Source organism: Tetrao urogallus (genome assembly GCF_951394365.1).
Source record: "Tetrao urogallus genome assembly, chromosome: 5".
In the NCBI taxonomy this organism is placed as follows: Eukaryota; Metazoa; Chordata; class Aves; order Galliformes; family Phasianidae; genus Tetrao; species Tetrao urogallus.
The window spans coordinates 60438051-60459383 of NC_136818.1; the positions used below are offsets into that span (position 1 = coordinate 60438051).

The 21333-nt window shown below is 42.3% G+C and overlaps 1 protein-coding gene across 6 annotated transcripts in view; it reads right to left on the reverse strand.

Annotated features, from left to right (window-relative positions):
• Positions 1–21333, reverse strand: part of FGFR2 (fibroblast growth factor receptor 2) — a gene marked incomplete at both ends in the record, with an annotated part of 71127 nt that overhangs the window by 12749 nt on the left and 37045 nt on the right. For 3 of the 6 annotated variants that reach the window (XM_079536340.1, XM_079536343.1, XM_079536341.1), the window contains 4 exons: positions 2921–3072; positions 10715–10911; positions 12932–13076; positions 15179–15369. In XM_079536340.1, coding sequence (XP_079392466.1) covers positions 2921–3072; positions 10715–10911; positions 12932–13076; positions 15179–15369 — 685 coding nt within the window. Of the gene's footprint in view, positions 1–2920; positions 3073–10714; positions 10912–12931; positions 13077–14377; positions 14526–15178; positions 15370–21333 lie in introns of all 6 variants that reach the window. The other 3 variants (XM_079536339.1, XM_079536342.1, XM_079536344.1) reach the window with 3 other exon arrangements.

A 21333-nucleotide genomic window follows, 5' to 3' on the forward strand; every position in this document is an offset into this window, starting at 1 on the left:
CACAGCATCTGGGGCAGGGGCACAGCCAGCACAATTCCAGAACTAAATATAAAAGGCTTTCAACAACTTACTGCAGCACTAAGCAATTATCATATGGAACTAATGAAATGCACGGCATGTGTCGGTTTTCACGCACACCACGGTTTGTTTTCTCAGTGACACCATAGTGAACCAGTATACCAGCAGATATAGACAGATATAAGTAATACCAGCAGATCAGTTGCTAAACCCAGCTTTTAAGCTGCCCTTCTGCCTCTAACAGGAGAGGCTGCACTCCATGGTGCATGGGCTGAACTTGCAGAGCATCTGGGTGCAACTGAAGTTCAGAGTGCAGGAATGAAAGGCACAGTCTGGCTTCTTGTGGTGGTTGGTGTGGCACATCTTCTGCTTCTTCATGCAGACTGTGAGGAGATGGAAGAAAGGTTTCTTTGTGCACGTCATCATTTGTTCAACTTCAGGCAGCTGATGGCTTGTGTGGTTAAGGGTGGTATCAAAACCAGGTGGGTGTTTTCAGGATCACTAACCCTGAGATATACCAGCATAGAGAGGGAGCAGTCAAACATACAGTCAGCCTAACTTTTGCTCAGAATTCCTATTTTTGCTTTCTGCCTGTGGATGTGGGTCATGAATGTTTGCCTAATGATCTCTTGCACCTAAGGGATCAGCCAGGACAGAGAACAGCGCAGCAGAGGCTGTGCTTGAGCTCAGCTGTGGGTGGTTATCAGCCCCGTTATCACCCCTGTCCTCCTCCCTGCAGCTGAGGAAGCAGCCAGACAGCCGTCTTCTTACAAGGAAAGGGGCGGGAGGACAAAGATGAGGGGGAGCCAGGGGGATGCTCGTGTGCCTTGAGCCACTGCCAGCTCTGCTCTGCAGTTCCACTGCCCCAGGGCCTCGATTCCCCAGCCACACGACCAGCAACAAAAGGCAGCACCTTCTTCAGGACAAAGCACTTGGCAGGGCTTGGTGCACCCTGCACGCCGCTCTCTCCACAACCTCCTGTCCACAGCAAGATCACTCTTCTTACATCTTCACACATTCCCCCAGTGCTTTGATCCTTTGAAGGGGTGAGACGGGAGCCTTTATCCACCCACAGGCTGGTTTTTGGCTACAGGCTTACTGCTGCCACAGATGTCATGAATGAGGGCAGCAGAAGATGCTTCTCTTCCTGCAGCATCCATGCTGAGCTCAGAGTAGGAAGCAGAGACTGGGGAAACTGAAGCCCCATTCACATCACAGCAGCAGTGTAAAGAACCTTGTGAGAAGAACAGTCGCTATCTGGATCAGCTGCATATGCCACTCTGTAATGGTTGCTAAACCAGCTCAGCTGTAATAGGCACAGAGGCTTCCATCTCAACTTGAGGAGGATAAAAAAATAAAATACAACAAACTTCAAAGCCTCTGAGCCAAATCTTTTGGGTTCCAGCACAGAGCTCATGGGCCAGATTCTGTCTTCTTCACCCACAGATAATGCTGTTGAACTGCAGAGCAACGCTGCAGCAGATGTCATGAAGGATGTTTGATGAACTTGTAGTAGCCAGCATTATCCAATGCGTTGGCCAGCTTTTGGCAAACATTTTCATAACCAAGCTGCTATAGTTGTGGCTTTCCATGGCCACAAGCAGGACTCACGGATATAATGTAGGTAAAGCTGGTTGTGAAAATCATGGCCTTATATTTTCCCACACTGCCATGCACCAACAGAAGGCTCTTAGACTGGGGCAAGTGGCTTGCAAACCCCACTTGCTTATCTGCTCAGGCATAAAGGAGAGGTGAAGGGCACTTCCTCCCCAGAGCAATCCGTGGACGCTGTGTCAAGTACAATCTTAGCCGTGGTGAGAACTCCTCAATCTGTTTTGGACTGGTTTCTAAAGCAAACGCTGGCTTAAAAAGGTGCAAAGACTGAAGGGCAGCAAATGCTATGCTGAGGTCATCCTGCACTTTATCCAGAACTGAATTTGAATTTAGGATCTTGGCAGAGAACAAACATTTGCATTGGAAACTGATTAATTTATGTGCTATTGCCCTGCTAGGACTAATGTAACAAACCCCTCATTGTGTGCCTGCTGCCCCCCAGCTTAATAAACTGCCTCTAAATAGCTTCCTTTCATTGGAAATCCACTCCACCTACACTTGTGCTGAATGCCAGTTTTAAATGTTTAGCACACTAAAATTTTCCGCATTTAGTGTATCCCCCAAGGGTATGGAGTATGTATACAGGCCCCCCTGTTGACTAGAATACTGCAGGTGGCAATTACTGTGTTTTCCACTAGTTTTCAGCTGCATAATTAAAAGTAATTTCCAGAACAGTTGTCAGAAGGTTCAAAATTGCAGCTCTACTATCCAAAAGGCATAGCACTGAACTTTCAAAGAACACTAGGGCAGAAGATGTCAGTTTCTCAAAGCCTCCTGAAAACTTCTTAAAGTTAGTATCAACTTCAGTATAACATCATGGCCCTCACCTGTGTTAATACCATCTCTTTTACATGTCCATTTCACATTAAGAAATGTGGTTATGCCTCTGCTCATTCAGCAGCTCATTTTGCATGTTTGTCTAACACCATTTTCTAGACTGCCATCTCCTGTTTTATACCGTATCACATCTTTAATAAACATTGATCAATTGTGCACTAAACTACTGAGAAATATGGTTTAGCACACAGAGGTATTGCTTGGGCTTCTCTCAACTGCTCGTTTGCAGTGAAAACAAACCCGAACAACATGCAGAGAAAATTCCATTTCTGTTGAAAAATTAAAACGTAGATAATTGAATACATCTTGATCTTCAGGGAAGGTTCAAGTAATCGAGATTTTCTTTTAACAAAAGCAGCCATGGTAAACATTCAGCAAGAGGCTTCCTCTCATACCATGTCATGTTTTACAGATGCACGTTAGGTGGTGGTAAGGAAAAAAGGCAACTTACTTATCTCTTGGAAACTCCCATTTTGGGTCCTCTGGTAGTTCATATTCCGAGACCCCTGCCAGCATTGGGGCATCAGCAGTGGAGGAGAGGCGAGTAGTTATCCTCACCAGAGGCGTGTTGGAGTTCATGGAGGAGCTCGAGTCAGCCGACACCTGTTATTGCAATGCAAGATGCAAAAAACAGAAAGGCAGAGATGTAATCTTGGCCCAATATCTGAAAAGCAGTGACATATAAGAACCAAGCCAGCTAAGAACAGTGGTGCTAGGGAGAAGAGTGGCTGAATCTGAACTCATGTGTAAAGCACTATCCTACATTAATCCTCATACGTTAGCACAACACTGACTCCAATTGCTGCCCCAAATATAGGTCTGTCTCAGAGTTTCAAACCCACAGATGCAGAGTTCTAAAAGCATTCACTCCGAATGGAATTTGTATAAATATTTCTCCCAATTTACTGGATTATTTTTTTTTTTTAATCAAGTGAGTATTTAAATCACCAACCTTAGGTATCTAGGTGGCAGCCTATACCATGAGCAGAAATTACCAATCAGTATCTTCCATTCACTTCTTGTTTCCCTTGTCACCACTTGTTTTCTGAAATCAGTACACAATCTAGTATTTCTAGGTGTTGCTATTAAACCAAAATTTTCATTTTTTAATTGGCAAATGGCATTTTCAAAAAAGTTCCCTTATTTAATCCACTAGCATCAATGACCAAGGTCACAGGCATGTGTAAGAAATGTAGGCTCCTCTCGTATGTTTCCTAAATGTTGAATATTGAAACTATCAAAAAGCTATCACAATGGTAAGGGGGTACAAAAGAATTTAGTTCATTTAAAACTGAAGTAAAGATTCTGCAGCCAAGGCAGAAAAGAATTCGTTAAAAAACAAAACACTTCACATCCAATGCTTCAAAATACAATTCACTCTAGAATTCATCATTGGCTTCAAAAACTTTTTCTCAGAGCACCACTTAATTGTAAAGTACTCTAAAAATGGAGGCACCAGCTGCTCCACCCAAGTAACAAAAATTGTGTTGGTGAAAATGGCACATCTTCCATAAGGTGCATCTTCCCTTACACCAGCAAACAACCCGCTGTCTTAAAAATGGCAGAAATACATCCAAAATTGCTTGCATAACCACTCTGTCCTCTCCTTGAAACATGAATCCTCCACCTCTCTTCAGGCCAAGCCCAAAGCTGGCAACCATGGTGGGGCAAAGACTGTGTTGCAATGCCATCTCTGGCACCCATCCTCACATCAGGTGGTAGAAGACACATCTTGGGCAGCAGCATCGGTGGCAGCTCAGAGCTACAACCATCGCTCTTGGCCTTTCTCCTTATCACCTGGAATCAACTCTAGCATCAGGTTTGCTTATGTAAAGCATCACTGGGCCACAGTTTTGTGCCAGAGGTCTTATAGCTAGATAAAAAAGCTCTTATAAGCAAACAGATCCTGTCAGCGATACACAGTGATACGAACACAAAATCCCCTTGTTTCAATGACACCTGATAAGTGCTCAATTATATTAAGTCCAACTAACAATTACAGTCACTGCCCACTGAATGACTCAAGCTCCTCAGAGCATGGCTGAAAGGCTTCTGTGACCATGACACACTCTTGCACAACGTATTTTGACAAGACAAGGTTAAAGCTCTCAAATTTCTCATGATGACCTTGTTACATTTTTTGGTTTAGATGCCTTTTTGCAGGTAGGCAACTTCAAGACCATCCCATCAAACAGGTTTGGGCTCTTGACAAGTTTTTGTCACAGATCAAAGACTAAGCCTGGAAAAGGGTTTCATGAGGAAGAAAGCATTAAGGGTTGCTTTCAAAAGATTAACTTTGGTAACTGGTTTTGAAGCTGACTGATAGAACCTTCCTTGAGATCAGAAACTCCAGCTTCTACTCCTGAGATACGCCCAGGAACAAGAAGTACAGCTGCACAAATAAAGCTGCCATTCAGCCAGGGAAGGTGGACCTCCTCCCCCCATCCATCCCACCAACGTTAGCCTTAGTATTTATTCTCAGCAAATAAAAGTACCTGGCACATTCCTCTAGAATAATAAATACAGTGACCACTTGGGATCCAAACAGAAAACTGCTATTAATGCGGACTGCGGAGCTGTAAATAAATCAGTAAATGAATACTGAACAGTGCCCTTGGAGAGGGATGCTGCCATGCCCAGCCCACAGCAGGAACACACCTGCTGAAGCTGAACTGCTCATTCAGATCCGCATGGCAAGTCAGCTGTAGAACCAGCACCAGAAATAGACTTCTACTCATTTTCATGATTTCACTACAGTTCAAAAGTGGTGCTCCACGGAATGAATCAGCTCAGCACTAAGAAATGTGCAAATCTCCATCAACAGCAGGTCTTCACCTGCACTTCAGTTTTCTCCCATTTCATTCATCTTTTCATCTCTCTCACTGGAAACCTACTACTAAATTCCCTACGACCACTTCCCTCCATACTTTCAAAATCCACCCCCTGTTCTCCAGCCATTCTACCATTATATTTATTCAAGTCCTGACGTTTATATATATCCAACGTCTTTCCATGGGACAACATAAAGGCAAATTTAGATGGTGCCCTTGTGCATCAGAAATTGGCCAAAAATGCTCCAGGGTCATTTTCCTCATAATAGAGTATTTTTTACTGACACTGTTTAGATCTCTGCAAAAGCTCCGTCTTTTCTCTAACTCTAACACTCACAATTCAGCAGCCTTACAGTAGTAAAAACTGTGAAATGTAAACTTGCAATAAACTGAAATACCCTGGTGAGACATTTCAAACACAGACATTAAATAATAACAATAATACTATAGAAAAATAGATGAATGACAGTCGATTTCCCATTCAACAAAACTGAACATGTTTACTTTGCACAATAAATAAAAGATTGACTGGAGATGCTGTAGATAAACAAAGTACACTCACTTGGAATGATGAGAAATCCAGAGGAACCCTTCAAGTGTTTGGGAGAAAAATGGACTGCACTCCCAGGGAACGTTCTTCTGATTGACTGGGCTGGAGCACACCAAGACTTATAGGAGCTGAAGGGCTATAAAAGCCTGCTCCAGAAAAAGCTCAGCCAACCTAGGCTTCAGTTAAAAGAGATTTTCTGTTTTAAAACAGTCTTTTCCCTTTCACACAATAGTAAGTAATTAACCTTCGAACACATCTCTTAGCATCTCTTCTCACTGCTTCAGAGTACACTATAAAACAATGAGGAAAGTCTTACATACTCGAAGCTCAGTAGGCATGGTCAATTTTAGTCTACGTGGGTATGCTTAAGTAAGAGGATGTAGGAAGCCTTTTTCCAGCCTGCTGCTTCCCCCTGTTCACACAGGTTAGAGAACCACTGGTGATCCTGCCACGATCCCCACACCTCGGGGTGCAGAGCTGCTTTCTCCTTAGTTCCATGTACTCTTTTTGCTTTCAGTTATGCAACAATTCAAAGCAACAAAGGGGTATCATAGGCCATATTCAGTTTTCCCAACAAGCTTGCAATTATATTTGGGTACAGATCCAAAGCCACCTCTAGGTCCACTGGGTGCTACAAAGCAGAAGGCAGACATCTGTCCAAAATGCTCAACCTTCTTGGCCAACCACTCAGCCCACGAAGAGGTGTTTCTCTCTTAGCACATCGCTGGTCAGGAGGAATGAAGCAAGGGGCACTTGATAGAGGTGAATGAGACATCTCCAATGCCTACTCACCACATTTATATGCCTGTTTTGAGTGGTTACATTACCCTGAAGAGTTATTTGGGTGCTTGATTAAAGAAAGGAAGGCAGAAGTCCACTCGCCACAAGCAGAACACTGGAAGGACTACTGTGCTGTATGTTAATCTCAAGAGGAAGGCAGTCCTCCACCACAACATGTTTCCTGTGTGCCTTCTGCTCTTAGGAGGACAGAACCAAGCAGAATATCAGCCTCAGACACATCTCAAATCCCATTCCTGCACTTCAGAAGGAGAAAAGCCCACTGTCTCCAAACCTTGTACTTAGCATCATTATATCCCCATTTTAACTAAATATTTGTCTCTCAGCCAACATGCTGCATTTAATCAGCTTTGAGATAAATACTTCACAAGCATTTTTAAGCAGAGCAGCATTTAAAACTTAAATGAATCTTCAGATGCTATGTGGAAAAATCAGCTGCAGAGCAGTGTGTAATTGTCTGTAATTGATTATGAAGGGTATTTTCCTCCACTGATGATTTATGCTATATCCTGAAGCCTGTATCTGTCAGCTCTGGCACTCACACTGTGAGATTTTAGCAGCCATGCAGAGACTTCCTATAATCGTCAGTCTTTTTTGAAGGCTCTGCTGTAGAAATTAATTTGAAGCCATCTGCATACACGTATATAATTGGTAAGTAGTGCAGTTAAAACTAGTCCATCTGAGTGCCTGGATCTAGCAAAATAAGGTAAATTTGCTACAGGAGCCTGAGGATTCCTAAGGTAAGCACAGGCATGGCACAACTCCTTCAGGAACAGATTTCAAAACGCACAGCAACAAACTAACAAAGGATACAAGTAGGCAATAGTTTCCATATAGAGAAACCGAAGGATAAAGCAAGAAACTAAAGAATGTAAGGCAGTAAATTCCTTGGAACGTATCTTACTACAAGTTATGTATCTATCTTTGCATTTCGGAGTCCATTCCATGAAGTGAATTAAACTTCCACAGCTCAATCTTACATGCAATACTGTGTTACTTTACTTGATCCAGATTTCTCTTTGGCTCCAGCTGCCAACATCATTTTGAACACAGCCATTTTGCCTGGTGAGCTGAAGTCTTGCTCTCGATCAGCCTTTGCTCATCACAAATGTATGCACCATACCTTTATACAGGATTAGAACCACCAACCTCTGTACGTGTAAATTAACATCAACGTAATTAAGATACAGTAAAAAAAAAATCGTTCTTCCTCCTAAGGCACGCACACACACAAGCACACAACTGAGAGGTCTAAAAGCTTTACAAAATAACTGCACCTCCTACCAATGCCTGCACTTTGCCCATCAGTTCAGGGAATCTATCAGCTGCAGCCTCTGCTGCAGATTGGTGTGTGAGCTCAGTCCTGCAGTGCTTCTTCCCACTGCCTGGTGAGCTGGCACTCCCAAGCAAACACGGCCAATACCAGTGGAGTGCTGCAGCTCTCTGCAACTGCTTGCTACGTTTCCCTGTGAGCAGTTTCTGTCTTGAAAAGCAAGAACCAGAGCTGAGTGAGGGGTAGGACTGCAGGGGGAGGGAACTGATAATTCCCAACTTCATCATGATCCTTCCTATGAATGTGAAGAGAATCGTGTTTTGGCAGGAAAAGAATGCCTGCATGTAAGAAGTGATAAAATCCCATAGTAGCTCAGACTAAATAGCCAATGTATGAGAATCCAGGCCTGCAAATCAAACCACATGTTAGCAAGCAAGACTCCTAAACGAGATGGCATCACAGCCAAGCAAATGCCTCCTTTTGAACCAGTATTCTTTTCATACCCACATCCTTGGGGAGCCTGACCTCACAGCAGAGAGCTTCCAAGACAATATCATGAATTCCCCAAACCATGGCCTCATTTCCCTGGAATCCCACCAAATCATCCAGTGGCCAGGCTCTCTGCTGCGCTCACACCACCTACCTGTCACAAGCACTTCCCCCTGCTCACTCACACTTATCGTCTCAGCTTTTTGGCCATTCCTCTGTCCCTCTCCTGCAGAGCACAGCACACAGGCAAAGGAAAGCCTGCTGCACCCATGTCTGAGGAATATTCACGGCAGACAAGCAAGCCACCAGGGACTGCTCGCCTTATCCTGCTCTCTTAACCTGCTACAATTAGTGAGCTGATCAGTGAAATCATCAGAACAAAGATGCAGATTTCTTCTCAACATTTACAGTAGCTCTTTTCCTCTGGGAAGACGTGCTTGGAGAGAGCCCTTGAATGAGAAGCTCCTCTTAGTGAGGGAGTAATCCGGAGAATTGAGAGCACAGGAATTTCTGCAGAGGGTTTGCTTAGGGGTTCCCACTTTCAAACGTACTGTTCTTCAAATATATTCTCCCACTTTTAAAAGCAAAATGCCATTTTTTGCTATGGCTGAGGAAAAGCAAGTGAAATGACAGACTTGACAAGCATGTTTTATGACAAGGATGTTGTCCTCTGTGAGAACAATAGCTTTGGAGAAGTTCCACATTGCATCATTTAATGATAAACAGCAAAGCTGAGGGCAGTGATTGGCACCGGTGTCACACACAGTGAAATAACACTCTCCCATCGAGGAACCATTTGCAACTGACACAACTGAGCTCACACCAAACCTCGAGCAGTTTTTATGCCATCCATTCATCTCTGGGTTATTATGATACTCTTATATTCAAGCAGAAGTCTAATAAATGTCTTTTCTCTAAGCAGCTGATATTTATCATTCTCTGCCTAGTTAAGTGTACAGCTTCTGAGAAGCCCTCATTATCCACAAAACTACACTGAGTTTTAGCTACAGAGGCATAAATTGAGCATAAATTGAAGCTTCTCATCTCTCCTTGGGATATACTCACAGGCCAATGTACCTCTCTTCTCTGGTGATTTTCAAGCAAATGACTAAAACTTTTTTTTTTTTTTTTTTTTTTTTTTAAGTGGCAAAGCCAGCCAGAGAAAATAAGAATGATCATTTTTGCTTATAAAACAAACCAACTGTTTTTCAGATTGGATAACAGTCACGTCCCTCACACCAAGACTTTGTTAGACACTGCAACATAAGGGACAATCTTCAACACTTTAACATAGGGATTTCGCTGCCATATTTCTAGCCATGCATTTGAAATCCCAAGACCAAGATCCCCCACGTGTGCATCCAAACTATCAAACACCTACAGTGAAGAGGGAAGGGATATTGCTATGATAGTGAAAACATCCCAGGTTGGCTGCAAGAACCACATGCAGAAATTCAACCCAACCCATGAGGTTGCAGATGGACCTGAACTAAACCCTCAGATCCACACTGCCCTGGCCAGACCTGGATCCAAAGTCTTTAGGAGGCCATACTTTGTAGAATAGAGGCTGTTCAGGCAGGTGATGGCCTACGACAAAGCCAAAGGCATGTTACCTGCTCAGCTGGGTTGCTGCTCACAGTGTTGCCCTCTCCAGCAATGCTCACCGCCAGCAACAAGCAATTGCAAATTATGCTTCGTGCAATTCTGTTGTGTGCATTTCACATCTGACTTTCGCTTTTGTTTCTCACTCAGAAACACCAGCAGCTTAATCAGCTGCCTGAGATCTGATTTAATATTGCCCCTGTTTTTACTTCATTGCAGATTTTCCATTTTGAGGTGTTCCCTGGGTGCTTGGCTATGAAATTTCCTCCTCTTCCTGAAAAATACCTCTCTGTATCTGATACCTGGTTACTACAATAGAAGTCACCTTAGAAACATCATAAATACACAATTAAACAGGATTCTGTTCCAAAGTCAGCAAAAAGTTTTCCATTGACTTCAACAAGCTGTGGGGTCAGGCCCCAAATTACTTGCAATACATTTTTTTTCCATCTATAGGACTGCTAATACAGAATATACTCCATCTTTCACATTTGAGCTCCAACATCCCTGACTTTCTTGCCTTTGAGATTGCTGCAGCAAGATGCACTTTCTTCCCATGCCAGTCTCCTTGGTGCCAAACCCGACCCAGTTACAGTTTCCTTTCACACGCCCTTATTCCTCCTTCCAACGTTCCTACTAAAGGATGTGCTGGCTTTGGGTATTGATAAAAGTTCTTCAAACTCTTTATCTACTTTCTGTTACCTGTCTGCGCAGAGGGATTCGCTTTGTCAGCTTGTGGACAGCGGGCTGGCTGCTGAAGTCAGGCTTCTTGGTGGTGTTCTTCATGCGGCACAGGATGACCGTCAGCACCATGCAGGCAATCAGGAAGACCCCTATGCAGTAAATTGCTATTTCCAGGTAGTCTGGAGATGTTGGATATTCCTTTTCCTTTTCAGGAGCTGGATTGCAGGATTTCGGGAGGGAATAATCATGCCGCAGAGTTAGCACACAGTACAAGCACAGCTCAGCACATGGAACAACATGAAACAGTTCAAACATCAGCAGTTCTAGCAGTGACTTTGCGACATATAGATCGCTGTGGATAGTTAGGCCATCTTGAAATCTGAGGGCTGCTCCTCTCTAAAAATCACCATTTTAACATCTCAGCCACAGTGTGTGTGCTCGTAAATAGACCTATATAGGCATACACTTGTGTCTGCCTCTGAGGAGACACATTCACCAAAATATCAAATTATCCCCTATTATTTTAGGGGAGCAGAAGGAATTGAGTGCTCAAACTAGGTACGTGTTCCTTGTATTGCTCAAGTCAACCTTCAAAAGCACTGTACTTCTTTTTAACCACATAAGGGCATATTTAAAGACACAAAAAAGAAAAGAATTTGCTAGTCTAAAAGTATTTTATCACAATGTGCAAATAGAAGTTGGAGCTTGAGTCTGCATTGCTTGTTTATCCAAAATTCTCACTGGGCTCTTATAATACAGAAGGATAAATTGGTCCCTCACCATACTTTTAAATTCAATTGAACTGCTAGCAATATGCCTTTGTGAGTCCTCCTTTGTCAGCCACACTAAAGCTGCATATTTAAGGAATGTGGTTGCTAGTCTATGAGATTGGTTGCAGAGGGAGGGGTTCTACCTAGATGTTACCCTGACAAACAACTTTGAAACCATCTTCAGGATACTTATATGTACAAACACAGTCCCTAATCCCTTATCTGGGGTTCATCCCCCAGGCAGGCAGCATTCCACAGCAATCAGCAGTCACTCCACAAGCAATGCACGTTCAAGCCAAAATTTTCTTGTGCCTTGTTCTAGGCCAACAAAATATTTCATTCAAGAAAATTGCTTAAAATACGCTGTTCAAGCACTTGCAAAATGCAAACACTGCTAGCAGAAGCAAGATTTACACAGGCACTGCCTGTCTGCTTGGTGGCAGACCACGCAGGCTTGGTGTTCGTGTCAGAATGACATGTAATAACATTGCGCCATTCAGTACATTTTTATAACGGTTAATATCTGCAGAAAATTTCACTCGTGTACCATGAATCTCAGCATTATGTACATGCAGGCTTTGTACCTCTTACTCAGGATTAACAATTAATAAATGGTAAGCACAAGATGACCCAGCAAACCTCAGGTGGTTCACATTTTTTCAAAGGAACTCCTAAGGCAGCTGCCAACAGCTATAAACAAGAACATTTGACTAACGTCAAAACCAACTATGGTTACATCTTCTAACAGCTGATAACAATTTTCAGGCAATAAAGCACGTTGATGTTTGTTTCTTTTCAGAACAGAAACATCATCAACCCCAGAACAGCAAGACATGCTTTGCAGTAAAAGCAAATGACTACTCGTTTTCTTAGAGCATGCGATGTTCAAAGATGCATGGAGCTGATTCCCAAGAGATGAAGGGCACTGCTTCTGTACACAATCCATGGGCATCAAAATCAGAATTTTCATAAAAGGTTTGGATGATAAGTAACAGTGAATTAAGCATCCTGAATAGCTTGTGTATTCAGATGAACCATTAGATGATTATGGCCAAATCAGTCCCCAAGTTTCTTAGGATAACTTTGAATTTCCTTCTCTTGAAGTTTACAATGATTTATGTGCTGATTTTCAGTTATCCCACTGAAGTGAGAAAGAAATGCAGTTCCTCAACATTTCTGATGAACTTCTAACAGATGTAAACATAATTTAAGTGCAATAGAAGTTGTCTGGATTTTGGTTTGTTTTTTTTTTTAAAGGGATTTGGACTTGCAGACTAGAATGTGTCACAAGACAATCCACTGGCTTGCGACAAGTGTGACTGTACATACAATCATTGTATAATCACCATAAAAATGTTGAGGAAGCCCAAAGTCATTTTCTGAGACAGAAGCTGTGCTAATTCTGCAGCACTCAACAAGGGGGAAAAAAAAAGAGGAAAAACCACTGAAAGAAAGCAGTGTATACCTGGCAGAACTGTCAACCATGCAGTGTGAAAGGATATCCCAATAGAATTACCCGCCAAGCATGTATACTCCCCAGCATCCTCAAAAGTTACATTCCGTATATAGAGAACCTCAATTTCTTTGTCCGTAGTGTTAACACCGGCAGCCTAGAAAAAAAAAAAGAGGGAAGCAAGAGAAAAAGCTAGACACTGAGAGAACTCTTGTGGATAGGGAGATGGAGCCACAGGGCTTTGCGCTTCGGAAAGGCAGAGGTAGAGAGATGCAAAGCTCCTTCCCCATCCACAATCCCTCTTCCAAAAGGCGTTTACCAACAGGTCCCAGCTCACCTCAGAAAGTAATCAACACCCTTCACCAGACCAAAACTCACCACCTAGACATGCATGCAATCATATGACATGGAAAAATTAACCCACAAATGTTTTGGTTTTTTTTTACTTCTCCCTTGTTTTCAATAAAGGAGTGTTGAAAGAAAAGCAAAGAGAAAACAGACACAGAATGTGGTATCCTTTATATGTAGTTACCCGCATCAGAAGAATTAGTTTACAAATATATATGTATATATTTATTGAAAAGTCAAGAGGGTAAATTCTGCTCCAAATGACACCACTTGGCAGAAGTCTCATGCAGCCGATGGTCCCTGCATCATCTGCTGCAGTGAAGTTAAATCAAGAAGCACTGTTAGGTCATTACGCACCAAACCTATCAGGGATTCAGTGCTTCTCCAATCTTTTACAAGTAGACAGAATTCAAAACCCAGAGACTCTTAGACATGGAACTCTCTAGATGTCCCAAGATGAGTACATCAAGAATCCATGCCAAATCTTCTGTTCTTGAGATTTAGAGAAATCATTTTAAATAGAGACGGTTGTTGTTTATCTTTATTCCACCCAAAAACATTACTTTGAAGTATGTGATGATAGAATAAAAGTATTTTTACAAGACCATTTCTGAGTAAATTTAGTTGTGAGTTGCAGTCACACTGTTGCCAATCTTTATTGCTCATGATGGGTTATTACCCCACCAGGAATGGATGAATGGAGGCCATAAGTGCTTCAATGGGCACTTATGTGAACATTTCATAAGTGCATGCACACATGTGTATGTGTGTGCATGTGATAGACTGTAATTACATCATCCATCAAGTACCTTAGATGAGAACTGCAAAGTACACAGGATTAACAACAAAACTGAACATAAATGAACACACAGACACCAGACACAAGAGAGAATAAAGACCAACGTCAGAAACCACTGAGTATAGCACACAGAATATTGTGGGAATTTTTCCATGGCTGCTGGTGTAATACCAGTTGCAACACCAAAGGAGGATTACAAATATACCACAAGGCCAAGGAGTTATCCTACAAGCTGCCTGCAGTCTCCCAAAGCACCATTATTTTTTTTTTTCCAGCTTCTACATCCAGCTTTCTTTAAAAAACATTGTTACCTTGTAAACTCGGCAGAACAGAGAGCCAGGCAGACTGGTTGGCCTCCCCTATATAATTGGAGACCTTACAAATATATTCTCCAGCGTCCGCCTCTGTCACATTGTACAGTGTCAGCACTTCAGCATTGGAACTATTTATCCCCGAATGCTAGAATAGACCAATAACACAGGAGAACAATGTAACTGCTGTCCAAAAAGGACACAAATCTGTCTAAGGTCCCACCACCAACACCTCACACGAATACGATTTCCACTTCATGCAAGCATCATGGGCAAAACATTTAGGGTCTGAGTTTTGTTTGCTTGGTTTTTTTTTTAATCCGAAGCATCGCCAACCAGCTTGGAAAACTCCACGGTGCAGAACAACCCGGTGCCACCGATATGCCACATCACACTGGGGACAAATGGACATCCTCACAGGCTCAGCATCCAGAAAACCCAACCCTCCGACAAACTTTTGGCAACAGGTGTCATGTGTCTAAACAGTCTTTGAAACAAACAGGGTGAGGGAACATCAGTGAAGTTATTTAAGAGGGTTTTCGTTCTTTTCTGAACGAGCCGTGCCTGAAATGTTTAGAGATAAAGGACTTCAAGGAAGTTTAAAAAAAAAAAAAAAGAAATCAAAAGCATCTATAAGCTGCATAATTAGCATTCAGGCTACCAAAGGTTTATCTAACTTTTCATTTGTAACAAACACTTCCAATTTCAAAAGAAGTTCCGATCTCAAAATCCTTGGATTTACATCAAATACATTTTTTAAAGAAGCTGTCACCAGCAGTAGCAGCATCTGCAATGCCTCACCTTTAAAACCTGAAGGTAAGGCAGTCCATCTGGTCCGTATTTACTGCCATTCTTCTCTACGTGTTTTATCCACTGAATGTGGGGTTGAGCATCACTGTAGACTTTGCAGACAAACTCGACATCGCCTCCGACTACAGCTGAGGCATTTGCTGGAAGGCCGGCTTGGAGGATGGGCCGGTGCGGTGATCGCTCTGTTCCAGTGGGGAGGGTGAGGAGCAAGAGAAAGAGAGAGAAATAAAGATGCATAAATAAGCAGCGCTGCCAAGAAAACTGTAAGTGAACTCGAGCCAAAAAGCCCTGTAAGCCTGTTGGCTGACTCCTCCGAAATAACACTGCAGCCAAAACGTATAACGAAAACTACAGTTCAAAGGAGATGACTTGAGCACTACACTTGTAATGTAAAGAATAGTTATTTGGGGGGAGGGGACAAGCCTTGACTAAAAGCTTTGTGCATTTTTTGTAGCGCAGACAAGCAAGGAAAATATCTTCTTTTTCAAGAGTTACTCTGACGAAGTACCTCTGAGTTTCGAAACACTGTAACTGGACTAAACCTCCACCAATTTGGGGCAAACGATCAGGTTTGTTTTTTTTTTAACTGAACCAATAAGGTATTACAGTAAACCAAAAGATATTTCCCAAATGCAGCAGCAAAACTCTCAGCACCAGAATGCACCATACACGACACATCCCAGACAGCTTCAGTTTTTAGAACACTCTGATCAATACTACAGCAACACTCTACTCAGATTGAGAAGCAGAAATACCAATTTGGTATCCAGAGCAGGACTCAAACCAATACCGAGCTATTTAGAATAAATAAATAAATAAAAATAATATACCTAATGTGAGCCAATGTAGTTTATCATTTATTTGCTAGCCTAAGCATTTCATAAATGCTGTTCATTGAGCTGGCATCACTGAATACATTCTTCATCTGGGCATCCAGAGAGGCATTGCAGCCAGCGTTCCAAGCCTGGATTTGTGGATGTTTCTTAGCAAAGCATCGATGGGAGCCTTCTCCTTAGTTACGAGGTGAGGCAATTTCCCACCACTGCCACCAAGCCCAACCTGAATGCTGCTCAAATCTCCCTGGTGATGATCTGGGCATGAGCCTGGACACAGCAACCCTTCAGCCAACTGCAGCTCTTAATCCATCTGTAAGTGGGAACTCATTTCCTCATCACAGAATCACAGAATCACCAAGGTTGGAAGGAACCTACAAGACCATCCAATTCAACCATCTGCCCATCACCAACAGTTCTCACTAAACCATGTCCCTGTACACAACCTCCAGGGTTGGTGACTCCACCACGTCCCTGGGCAGCCTATATGAAAGCTTAACTCTACGCATATCTTTTCATGAGTATAAAGTTAATACTGACCCATACACAGGTTCAGTCTATGAATCAGAAGTGAAGAGCCCATTGCTCATCAGTGTCTGAGATTCAGTGCTCCAGGAATTTTTTTTCCGAAGATCAGCAAAAAAGGAGCAAATCTAAATATTTATTTTTAGAGGCTGTGCGCTGCGAAAGCTTTGGCGTTAAGAGCCAAATCAACTGAATTTCAAATCAAGTGCTCCTTCTTAAACACACTAGTTTCCAATAAACTGTTTCACAAGCAAACATTGCGAGTGTAACAGCAAATAATGATGCCCATGGAACAATGGGATCTTTCATACCGTCCAATATATTTGGCATGCGGCAAACATCTACTGGGAATTTATTCACTGAGGCTATGCTGGCAGCACACTACAAAGCAGCACTCTTATTTGACTTGTGGCAAAAGCGCATTTGTATTGCAGTTATTAAATTATTCCATGGCTATGTATGTCGTTTTCAAAAGACCTAGGAACGGTTTAACTTTGTGTTTTTACTTGTGAATTACAGTAGATTGTACAAATTACTATTCTACCCGTTCTAGAGAAAACTTTTGAAGTTTCTCACCTTATCCTAAATAAGCTCTAATTCCATCTCCCTCACCCCTTCATTTGGGTACAAAAACAGCAAGCAAGATCTCTCTTTAATAGAAACCTTACACCATCTTCCAAAACTTATTACAGCTGCCTTCGGTATAAAATGAAACCTTAGAGAATGTTATTTAAAATGTTTTTTAGAAGTCAGTAGGCCTCATGTTTCATTTCTCCACATCAGGGTTTGATTTCCTTTGTGACCTTACTCGCTGCCCTTAAGCAAACCAGAGAACGAGGCCTGAAACATCTTGGAAAAGTTCCCACTATGGCAGCACCAACACACGAAATGTGTTTAGTTTATCCTGATAGCCATCAGTGATTTAATCTTTTATCAATGACTGTCAAACGTCTCCTCTACCAAAATAGAAAAGGCCAAGCAGAGAAGCAAAAGCAAAGTTCTTACATTCTTATCCCAAATTCCTTAAACAATTAAAGAGGGTATGCGTATGTATAGGGAAAACGTTTGTGAAATTTCTGCTCTGAGGGTATGTGTGCTGAAAAAGAAACTTCAGTTACCCTCCAACATGCAGAGCCATGTCTAGTGTTCATTCAGCTCCCCTGCCTCAGTAGAAGGGAGTGCTCCTGTCTGCGCACAAGAAACACAGAGGACCATAAATATCACAATGCTCCTGCAGAGGGCTTTCATGTCAATCCTGGAATCCGTGGGCCATAAGAAATGATACGTGTGCTGGGGAAAGTAACAAAATGCAGACGGAATTTCCACTAATGACTAAATTCTGTACAGTATCATTGCTTGGAAACTGTCACCCCAGGATGTTATCCTGTCTTTGCTATTTCTCACCAAACTGCATACATGTAGGGATTTTGCTTAGGTACTGTCACAAACCGCATTCATAAATCTCACATCACTTTTCCACATTTAAAATACAAGCCTTACATTTGTAAGCAGTTATCACCACTCAAACAACTGGCTATGCTACTACTATATGGAATATCGTATTTTCCTTTTTATTAAATACTAGTATAAGAGTTAAAGATGCTTTCTCAAATATCTTACAAGCTGCTGAATGTGATGTTACATAATGTACTAATTACAGTTAGGACCATCGCTAAACTATAGTGACTCTGTATACCCCTAGTTATTTCACTCAAACAACATTTTCATATTGAATAAGCTGGCAATCAAGCTTGCAAGTCTGATACCCTACTGGTCTCAATATGGCCCTTCGTTCATTGTTGTTGAATTGAACCTCAAGAAATAAATCTTTGCCATCTGGCTACTTAAAATTTAGTGTTCCATTCTCACTGCTAACACAACCTTTCAAAAACAGCTTATGCTATAGTACAGAAGATTGCCCCCAAAGATTAGCTGTCTTCAAGCACACTAAACACTACATTATGAAGACCATAAAAAGTAGTAGATACAAGTTCTGCTACCATAAATATTAGTTACTTAGTCAACTACATATAGATCTACAAGTTTTTTCATGGATACGCCCTGCTTGCTTGAGTAGACTTTTCTGGTTATACTAAAACACAATGGAAGTTTAAAAATGAAGAATACTTTTTGTATGTTGATCTGAAAGCAAGCCAAACTAAATCACTGTGTATAGATCTCTGTAGGTTATCTTTCATATACTCATAGAATGGCTTGGGCTGGAAATGACCTAGAGAGAAAGATTGCTTAAAAAGAAGACACCAGTTTGTTTTCCCCAATTTGCAGTTTTGCTTCAAAATAAGAACGGCTCCATTTGGGGAGACAATTATCTACAGACAGCAGTGAAACTGGCTGATCGTGTAAGGAATGTCAAATTCAAGGCTACAAGCATTTAAGTGAAGTCTACACCACCATAAAAGCATCCAGGGCTTAAATATTTCTGCTCAAAATTGCTTGAACAGTTCTGATAGCTTATCTATCGGCAAACAGTTTGCTATCAGAAAAGACAACGGACAAAGAGAGCTGCCCAATGGCTCAGAAGAAACTCTCATTTAGTCTGTTAATGTTAAAACTTTAGAATGCCTTTCTCCAAGACAGGAAACTGTAAAGAATGCAAGGCAGCTGGAAAATTCCAAGTTTCCTAAAAATGGGCACAAATGGACACCAGGAGATGGGTGGCAAGGAGCAAATCCTGCCACCAGCAATGCAGGGAAGCCAGCCTGGAAGCTACTACTGGAGCCTGCATGCTTCCCAAAGAGCTCCTGAGAACTGGCCTTTTCAGCAGTTTAAAGCCCTTGGGCAGGTGGTTCCTACAGAAGGTCACCTGTCTCCAATGTTTGGCTTCATCTCCACCAGTATTTTTGCTGACCCACAGCAACTAACGGAGAGGGAAATCTAAGAGATGAGAGGCAGGAACATCATGATGCAAGGACATGAGATGAAGATGCCAAGAGATGGAGGCGGTCAACAGGGGCCAGAAGATCTGATCTTACCACTGGTCTTGGCATCTTGGAGGTGCAGGAATGAAAAAACACAGAAGAGAGGCTGCTCGCTGAGCATGCCAGCTGAAGAAAGATGTAGGACAGGGCTTGCTGCTGCCAGAACCAAGAGAGAGCCTATTGTGACTGAAAAAGTGACACTGCCGCTCCTGGAGTGTGCTGGCAGGGAAAGGAGACAATAACCCCGGAAGCAATGAGCTCCAGGTCCCATCTAAAGGCCAAGTCTCCTTAGCAACCTGGCTGTATCGAGGGCTGAGAAGAGCTCTGGCAATTGTCTATCCAAGCCTCCCTGCCATCCCAGGACAGACAGTTCAGGACCTTTCATGGGAGCTAAAAGCCAGAACCAAAGCCCATTGAAGTCAGGGGAAGAGCTCACATGGAATTCAATGGGCTTTGGATAAGGCATTTGATTCATTTCAGAAAGAAAAAAAAAAAATGGAAACTATTTATTTTTTCCTTTTGAATGTGCTTGTTTCCTCTCCTTGCAAGCATGTGATTTAAGTGCAAGCTAAGAAAATAAAAGCTGAATAGCAAATGCAAGAGTTCTGGGGACAATGGAGAGATTCTCAATTAAAAGGGGAAAATAAAACTAGAAGTAAGCTTTTCATTAGACAAACACATTTACCAGAGCCTTTATCATCAGTCTTGAAATACTACCAAATCCTAAGGAATCATCTTGACAGTTGATGCTGTGAAGCTACAGAGAGCTCCAGTAATGCCTCTAAGCGTGGCATCAGTAACCATTCTGGATCCAGAGACCTCAGTAGAGATTCTGTACACTCAATCACTGTGCAACATCTGTTGCTTTGAAAAGCATTCATGATCTGTAAATTACAGGTGTCTAAAAGCATCCTAAAGTCTTTCAGGCTAGGCAGTAATCATGTGCCCTTGCCATGGCTTTCACTTTGCACCTCAAACTTGCAGGACTGACTCTTTAGCCTTAAAAAAAAAAAAAGAAAAAACAAACAAACAAAAAAAACCACAAGCACAGCTTTTTCCATTCATATACTTGGATTGAAATATTTCAGTGTGTAAGGACATTTACTGGGCTGACCACAGTCTGCAATCACTACCAGTTTGGGCTAAATATCAACCATTAAGAGATGAATGCCTAATCCCTCACATTAAATGAGGAAAGCTCTACCAGTAGAGCAGCCTACTCTGGCTGACAATCAATGAACTGGTTTGGAAGGAGAGACACAACAGTCAGTGTCCTTCACAAAAAATCCCACCTACACAAACTGCTAATCTGGCCCCAGTCCACAAGCACTCAGAGGCTGGATTAATTATTGCTCTCTGAATTAGAGAGCCCCATTGAGGAGATTTCCAGAGGCAGCCAAGGCATGAGGAACTGCCACTCAGGTTTCCCTATAAACAGTCTTATCCAAGGATCTGCCTTGAAATTGCACTTGCTTTCCATACCCCTAGGTGGAGTGGCATAGGAGGGGTCTAACCAAACAGATGTCAGAGCCCCCAGAGGAATTTTCTCCTTCAAGGTAGCTTGCTACATATGGGCCAAGCCAAACCTTCACTTCCCTTCTTAGAAATAAGCAATTGCTTAGGGGGTCTGTACTCTATGAAAGGCTGGAGGGCAAACACTGCTAAGCCCACTATTTGTTCAGTGGTGTGTAGGAGTAAGGCTGGGTGCTGGCTGCTCTTGCAGAAGATCAGAAACAACTGAGCAGGTGCAGGCAAAATGCCTTTGCTAATTAATGTCATACACGGTATATACGTGAGCCAGGAGCTGAGCAGCTTCTACCAGCTGTATGTCAGTTTGGTTTCCCTTCTG